At 38.7% G+C, this 8,952-nt stretch overlaps 1 protein-coding gene across 5 annotated transcripts in view; it reads left to right on the top strand.

Moving 5' to 3' along the window:
* The first annotated feature begins 409 nt into the window (after positions 1–409).
* Positions 410–8,952, top strand: part of LOC111864026 (ionotropic receptor 21a) — a 21,983-nt gene continuing 13,440 nt past the window's right edge. For 2 of the 5 annotated variants that reach the window (XM_023850961.2, XM_023850960.2), the window contains exons 1-2: positions 410–1,207; positions 4,104–4,324. In XM_023850961.2, the coding sequence (XP_023706729.1) occupies positions 539–1,207; positions 4,104–4,324 (890 nt within the window). In that variant the 5' untranslated portion in view covers positions 410–538. Of the gene's footprint in view, positions 1,208–4,103; positions 4,325–4,944; positions 5,011–5,196; positions 5,297–8,952 lie in introns of those variants that run through there. The other 3 variants (XM_023850959.2, XM_023850963.2, XM_023850962.2) reach the window with 3 other exon arrangements.

Below are 8,952 nucleotides of genomic sequence, written 5' to 3'. Positions count from 1 at the left end.
TCATGATGAAGATAACGAATAAAAGAATTAATAACACAGCATTGCTGCATGCTTCCATAAAGGTCAGTTATATTTAGGGAACTCATTCTTGACAGAATGTAGGCCAACGTGAAGCACGAAATAAAAAATGAGATTATGAAGTATTCAGGAATTAATTTCGATTAAAACATCGCATTTCTATTATCTGAAACGATAAGGAGTAAGTTTCCACAATCTTATGACGAAATACTGTGCTTCTTGCACATCTACTTCTAATTTAGACGGATTTCAAATGTCTCCTTCAGTGATTGCGTTTAAGTTAGTTGTTGCGATTTATGCAATTAAAATTACAGTTTCAGCCAGATCACATAAAAATGGCTCGCATATCACTGTTGAACCGCAGAATATATATAATACAAATAACATTGATCGCCATTACGCTTACAGGTCCAAAAATTACGCCCCACACACCGCCAGCAGCAGCTTAATTAAAGGTGAACATGCCAGTAATACAAGGAAACCTCAAACTAATAACATTGTAATACCGCAAATAAGTATAATGGACTTTATAGACGATCGCAGTATTTCAAGCAGTCCATCATTCAAGAACGATGAGAAAATAACCGCATCGTTGGAGTTTCAACAAGACAAATACAAGCTGTTTAATCATGGAGGATCTGGTCACAGACCTGAGGAGCCATCGAATATCAATAATATACAAGAACGCACAACATTCCTGCCGACTGAAGTTTCTTCTGCACAACAACCGGTACTAGTGAAGTTAATGCTAGGCAAGATTAAGCTAACAACATTCCACGGGCCGACCAGCAGCTGCAGGAACGCTTCCGATAGCGTCGAGATACACCCTGTCATCAGGCTTATCAACTACATCGCAGAGCGGTACCTATACCATTGTATATCTGTTATCCTGTACGACGACTTCTACGAGACGCAGTTCCATATCTTGAGGGCCCTCCTGAGCACGTACCCACTGACTTACATCCATGGAAAGGTTGGGATGCATGGGCTAAGCGACCCGCCAGACAGGTGCAGAGATTTCTTGCTCCTCGTCAGGGACCTCAAGACAACGCAAACAGTGGTCGGAGATCAGAGTGTGAGCAGGGTCATTGTGGTGTCGCAGGCTTCCACGTGGCGCGTCCGCGAGTTTCTCAGCTCCAGGTCGTCTCAGAACATAGTGAATCTCCTGGTTATCGGCAACCAAAACCAGGCAAGTCATGAATCTTCCTTATTTTTAGAATAATACGATTCGGGTTTCCAGTAGGTACCGGGGACTCTTTTACCTCCATCTAATGTCGAGGTCAAGAATGGTGGAGCTACACGTACACTCCCTCACACGTCTCATAGCTTCATGCTTAATTAATCAGAGCCTATCTCTTTTACATTTTACTGTTCGGGCTTTTGGTAGTGGCATCTTCTCTTCTATTGAATCAGTCATGACTGATATGTCAAGGGCCTCATTTTAGAAAACGGGGTGGTACCAATTTACAGTTCGGTTTGAACAAAGTCTATGTTAAAAATTATGGGTACCCCGTAGCGTAGATGTTGAGGCATTATGCTGAAGTTTGAAGGTCGCGGGTTCGATTCCCGGTGAGGTCATTGGATTTTTTCAATTTACTTAATTTTTCCAGCCGCACTATTGTCCTGGGGTCAACGCAGCCTCTAACAGAAATGAGTACCAGCAATCTTCATGGGGGTAAAGGGCGGCCGGCGCGTAAGGCTGGCAACCTCCCCGCCATCTGTATGCCTGTTAGCTAGAAATTGTGGGGGCCTCGACGGCCTGTTATAGATAAAGTTTTACCTTTTTTATGCTAAAAATCAAGAAGTTATAAGGCATGTACTCCGGTAGTGGACACAGGAAAGAAATCTAAACATAGACTTGTGCATGGTCAGAAAAACATTGCGTTTCAGCATTACTTTTGCTGTCAAACAACCAGTGAGCAGTGCCACTTGCTCACCAGTGCGCACCGCCGGACCAATTTTTTTTTTTTTTGAAGTTCGTCCTTTGTGTGTTCCATCAATCCATTCCAATCACTTTCGAAGTATTACAAGGTGAATTACGAGTATTTATGTATAGGGTTTTATTTCACGTAATGCTCTACTCAACCAGTTAACAAAACTTACATTTTATTACATAATATTAAGTATTTAATTAATCTGCTTCTAAATAGTTTCCAGAAAATAATGCTCGTACTTATGATGTAAGTATTTATTGAATGCGATAAGACAGAACAAATAAACGGCTCCTTATAAAAACACTGCAATTTTCTTTTAATTTTATTTTGAGTGTATTATTTGGAACCGCTGCCGATCACAATGGCCAAGCGGTCTACGGCAAGAACTGTCTTCGGCCGCTCGAACACTGGGATCGTGGGATCGAATCCCACTTGAGGCATGGATGTCTGTGTACGATTATTCTGTGTCTGTATTGTCCTGTGTGTGCATATAGCGGCCTTGCGACTGACTGATCCCCCGCCCAAGGAATCCCACCGACTGTGTAAAAGATCAAGAAACTGAAAAGCGGCCAAGGTCCAACAAAAGGGCTCTAGAGTTACATACATACATATATAAATAGATAGATAGTTTTTGAACCGCTTGTAATTATGTACAACCTGTATCCAACCTGTAATTCAGCTGTTGCAATATGTGCCTTATTTTACTATCATTTTTCTAACGAAGGAACTTTTCACAAGCCAGAAAATTTAGAGTTGCAAAACTGTAAACTTTGGGTTTCTTGTCCACCTAGTAACTAGACCATGATCTAGAGAACCTTAATATTAATACATGGTGTGAGATTGCCAGCGACATATCCAGTTTCTTCCTAGAGAAAATATAATCAGTAATGTAGATGTGGACAGATTATGAAACAACGGTTTCTGGCAGCCCCTGGAACGCATTTACATCATCTTCCATCAAAGTCGTGTACCATCACATTTCGGTTAACTCTGTGCGGCATTCAGCGAACAATCAATATCCGAATAAGTAGACGAGTAGAGGAGAACCGATTCCATGATCTCCACCTTCACCCATTCCTAACCCAATAAATTCATGGTTTGGAGTTTTCTTAAGGACAGTAGACACCTCAAAAGCGATTTGTACACGAGGAGGAGTAAGGTCAGATGTTACAGCTACAGTTACACAAGACAAGATCGAGTATGTCTACACAAAGCAACATCGAAATCAGTTTGCATGTGTCAAAATACAAGCGGAGCACGTATCGAAATAATACGCGCAAATTAAATAGAAATCTCATATCTGTAACTCAATTCATTCTGTTGTTTTATACTATCGCACTTAATATTTTAATATTGAATGCTGACTTTCTTTTATGAAATTCTTGGTCACTTTACCACCAGAACTTTCTAGTTATATACCTACACACTGAGAGAGAATTGGGCTTCATTTATTTCTTCCTAGCCATTTCAGAAATTGTTCGTAATTGTAACCACCCCTGCATACCTCAGAGTGGGGCGATATATGACTGGACGTCAGAAAAATGCTTATCGATCACTAGGAACGCGGATTTATACATTGTCTTCATTGCAAAGACCCTCGATTAATGCTGTTTAGGGAAATAATCCCCGTTTATTGCGAGAACCATATCGAGCACATAAATACACTATGGAGAAAATGTAGCCCATTTATGTTGAAGCATTGGTATGTATAATAGATACTCTAATTTAAAAGATTCATGTCGGTTCAAACTTTCCTGTATTGTGATGTTCTGCGCCTTGCCATCTTGCTGATTATATAGGATTTGCAGTTATATAAAAAATTATCAATCGGAACAGGCTGAAGGGCTTAATGTATGATGGCTTTATTGCATAATTTTCCTTTTATAATTCTGAAAAATGAATAGTTTATATGTATTGTGCCCAGAAGTTCCCTGCTGTAGCAATCGAATCTACAGTACAGACATAGAAGAAGAATAAAAAAAGCTTTAATTCCAAAAGTGCGATTTCAGAATTGAACACATTGCAACATACAAAGCCAGTGCTCATGACAATTCTAAGGCTACTATTTCTGCACTACATCACTTGAGCAACTAAAGAAGAACGGTAAAATAAAATTCAGAAATAAATGCAATATTTCGAGGCTTGTTCTAGTCTGACTCTGTCAAGCGGCGAAACGCAGACATCAATCTCTACACGCACGACCTGTTCGTGAATGGCCTGGGTTCGAGTTCCTCACGGATTCTGACCGCTTGGAGGTGTGGCGCCCTCACGCGACCGACAGTTAACCTGTTCCCAGACAAAATGAGAGCCGGCTTCATGGGACACCAGTTCTTGGTGTCTGCGGGCCACCAGCCACCATTTGTAGTGAAGAGGCAAGCATGTGGTTGACTTATTGGTTACTGCTAGGGTGACCAACTCTCCCGTATTAGAGCTAATTTTTTTGGAGCCTCCCGGCTCCCGCATTGACCTTCTATTTCTCCCGTATATTTCATTAACAATCAAGATCGCAAATTTTAAATTATATATTATTCCCGCCAAATACATTCCGATATAAACTGTCATCATTATCGACAGTTTAGACTTAGAGGTACTCATCGATAAATATCGAAAAGTTACATATAGTAATCGATAGTTTAGCATATACTAATCGATAGCGGAATATCCGTTTCAAGATTGTATTTTTTTCGGATCGTCCGTCTTTAAGTGTTCATCCTCGTGCTTTTAAATAATTACCTAATTGAATCCATTTTCATAATGAGTAGTGAAAGTGAAAGCAACAATGCAGAAACTCCACATAAGAAGAAAACTAAATACTTGTGTGTTTACTTGAGAAAATGGGAAGAACAATATTTATGGTTAAAGTCCGTGCCCTCCAACGTTTACAGAGCTTATTGTATACTTTGTAAACGTGAGTTCAGCATCGCTCACGGGGGTAATACCGACTGCAGACAACATTCTTGCACAGAAGGGCATAAACGAAAGGAAAGGGACGTGAAGACCTCTTCAAATTTACACCTCTTTTTCGGGAACAGCAGCAAAGACTTCAAAAACGTTGCAGGTGAGCTAGCATTGGTTTTCCATACTGTAAAACACAACATCGGCTACAAAAGTATGGATTGCGCAAATAAGTTATCGAAGGATATTTTCCATGACTCTAACTTGGCTAAGAAGATGTCCTGTGGCCGAACAAAGGCAGAGGCTATTGTGAAAAATGTTCTAGCGCAAAGGAGTGTGCAAGACTTCATCGATGTGTTGAAGGATCCGGCAAAATCAAGCAACTTTTTCTCTATTGCAGCTGATGCCTCCAGCCACAAAAACAGAAAGATATTCCCGCTGGTTGTGAGGTATTTTGACCCTCTTAGTGGTATTCAAAATAGGTTCCTGGACTTCATTGAACAAGCTGATGAAACAGCTAATGCTACCCATAATTTGATCAAGTCTTCACTTGATACACAAAAGTTAGATATAAAAAATCTAACTTCATATTGTGCAGATAATGCAAATGTGAATTATGGGAAGCATAATTCTGTGTTCAAACTACTACAAGAAGATAAAAATGTGCTTAAAGCAAACTGCTCAAATCATATATGCCACAAAACATGCATCTATCTGATGGATTAGATGTGGATATTGAAATGATCATCTTAAAAATATATGGACCCTTTTCAGTATCAGCAAACTGTGATCTTGTTGATGCCGAGTGGTTGGAGATTGTTCATCATGTGCCCACTCCTTGGCTTTCCCTAACATCAGCTGTGGACAGATTAATACAAAACTGGTTACCTATTAAGAGTTATTTCAAAAGTGTGAATGACTGTCCAAAAATATTAAAAAAAAACATTTCAGTGATAAAGATCCCGAAAAGGAGTGTGTTATTGAGGCATATCATAATTTTTTTTCCAACATTGGTGCAGTACTCGTTCAATCTGCCAAAGTTCTTGAAACTGCTAATGTTAGCATCATGGAATGCTACAGTGTAATGCAATGTGTAGGCAATAAAATTCAGCAGAGGATAGAGGACAGGTTTTTTGGTACTGCCACGGAAAAAATTTTAAACTGTTTGAATCCACCCCTGCAGAAATGTGCTAGAGATGATTTTGTTAATTTCTACTGTTGCTTGCACAAGTACATTTCTAAGAATTTTGAGTTATCAAATGCAAATCCTGTCCATTGTCTTTTGACGTTAAATTTAAACACTGAACTTTCTTTCAGACATTTTCAAACCATTGTAAGAGAATTTAATCTTGATTTTGTAAATGAGGACAGCCTGTATGAAGAGTTTTCTAGTGCAAAAAGTGTTCTGAATGTGGTAAAAACAGGACATATAGAACAAAATTGGGTCAATATTTTCAGTGATTTAAGAAACAAACAAATTGATGTGCCAAACCTTGTTAAGATCTTAGGCTTTGTTTTAAGCATCCAAGGCTCACATGCCCATGCTGAAAGAATTTTTTCACTGATGAGCAATAAATGGACTGATCAGAGAAATCAAAGCAGCTTAGAACTAATTAAGTCAGAGCTAATGGTAGCAAATAATTATGACTATAGTTGTAAAGAGTTTTTTAAATTTGCACAAGGAGATAAAAAAATGCTTAGTTCTGCACCACCAGTGGACTAAGAAACATGCAAATTTGTAAAATTTAATTTGTTTCATTCTGGTCCGTCACACTAACAATTATAAATATAAATCACTCCGTCCACTGTGTCCAACTGCAATGTCATGTAGTGGAGGGCTTACGGGTCACATTGGACGGAGTGATTTATATTTGTAGTTGTAAAATTTATTCCATATTGTGACCTGTATATTATATACAATGTAAATTAATTGTTTTGTTTAATATTATCCATTCCATGAACGTTTGCTGGACTGACGCCGCACCGCTAAAAATGCACAAAATTTGTTGTGACTAAATCTCCCTTAAATTCATGACCGAAAGTTGGTCACCCTAGTTACTGCTGATTACTGTTTAGTAGTGAGTTTAAAAACTGGTCAACTCCAGAGTTTCTGGTAGTAAAGATTTATAATTCTTTAATGTCAATACAGAAAGGAAATCAAACCCTAATTTTGAATCAGTGAAACTGGATCGACTCTAACACAAAATTTTATGACACCTACGCCTCTTTGATGAGGTGTAATTGTTAAGATCCAGTCCCGTTTGTCACAAGCTACCTCTGCGAACTGGAATTTTTTTTGTGTTCTCTTCTCTTGAAAAGGAAGCAAGAAACAAACGAAGCAAAACAAGGCATCTCTAGCTCTCTAGAAGGTGCGCCAAAACTGATTTTGTTACCAGTAAACAGCAGCTGTGTTCATATTAATGACTAATACGTTTTTGTTATGTTTTGACAATGTGTTTTTTTGTGTGTAATTCTTTGTGTCCACGAACTAAACACTTTGTTTAAGATAAATCTTATGATTCTGATAACATGATTAGATTAATGTCACAGCAATGTGTCAGTAGCATTGAGACATGATGTGAGCGCTGGAACATAAAGATCTTTGAACATGAGACTCAGGCCATCTGCTTTTCTTATGGGCTTAGGCTTCTTGAGGTTCATCTTACATTGAATGGACGGAATATCCCCTTTGTCAATCATGTAAAATATCTCGGTGTAATCTTCGATAAGAGGATCACATGGAGACTGCACATAAAAATGATCGAAGCCAAGGCCTTCAGAGCATTTATTAGAATCTACTCCCTATTCAAAAGGGAGCGTTTAATTCCGAACATTAAACTAACCCTTTATAAAGCACCGATTAGATCAGTAATGACTAGGGACGGGGTTTTAATGCAAATGCAAATGCATATTTCTTTCTTGCAAGCAGAATGTATGCTCGTTTGGATATATGTATGAATTACTTCATTTCTTAAATTTTGGACATGGTTTGATGGTGCATATAAATGCATATTTTGCCTCTGTTATGAATAAGCATCATATTTTTGAGGATCTCTATTTATACTGCATATTTCCTTTTTAAAATATTTATCATATATATTTTTCAATTTTATGTTCAAATTTTCAATCATGGTCGTGTGTATACAGTTTTTCTTTTCCGTATTAGAATATGTTGCATATTTGCATATTAACAAGAATGCACAATCTACCCCATATCTTCTTGCGGTAGAGCAATTTGAAACCACAAATAGCTCCGCAGTTTCCGAATTTTTATCAATTCCATGAATTTACTATGGCCGAATGGCATTCAGTATGACCGCGTATTGCTCTTTGTGACTGATGCCGCAAGTTATATGATGAAAGCCGGTACTGCTCTTAAAGTTATATTTCCAAATATCACACATTTGACTTGCCTTGCCCATGGGTTGCACCGTGTTGCAGAAACAATTCGTGCAAATTTTCCGCTTGTTGACAAGTTGGTGTCTTCTGTGAAGAAGATATTTGTTAAAGCGCCATACAGAAAAGAAGCCTTTAAAGCAGTAGCACCGAGCGTTCCACTTCTGCCAGAACCAATTTTAACGCGCTGGGGCACGTGGCTGTGTGCAGCGAGTTATTATACCGAACATTTAGAAACAGTTAGGAATGTCGTGAATACATTTGATCCCAAAAGTGCAGCATCAATTCAAATTGCCCAAGATGTACTAAAAAACGCAGAACTAGAAACTAATCTTTCCTATATATCTGCTCACTTCTCTCATCTTCCATCCGCCATTTCCTCACTGGAGGCACGCAACAGCAATACTACTTTGTATCAGTCGTTAAGTGTCTTCAAAACCACTGTTTCCAAATTGAATTCGGTTCCAGGAAGAGTTAGTGAAGTAGTAAAGGAAAAAGTACACAGCATTGTTTAAAAAAATCCAGGATATGAACAAATTTGTGAAATTGAAGAAATTTTAGCTGGTAAACATACTGAATGCCGGTCACGGTAGCCGAGCAGTCTAAGGCATGCACTGTTTTCGTTCGCTTGGAAGTCAGGATCGTGGGTTCGAATCCCACTCAGGGCATGGATGTTTGCGTGCGTTTTTCTGTGTTTGTGTACAGGTAG

This window comes from Cryptotermes secundus, unplaced genomic scaffold (genome assembly GCF_002891405.2).
Source record: "Cryptotermes secundus unplaced genomic scaffold, Csec_1.0 scaffold303, whole genome shotgun sequence".
Classification (NCBI taxonomy): domain Eukaryota; kingdom Metazoa; phylum Arthropoda; class Insecta; order Blattodea; family Kalotermitidae; genus Cryptotermes; species Cryptotermes secundus.
Note: the sequence above shows the minus strand (reverse complement) of the source record. Positions and strands in the feature narration are given on the sequence as shown.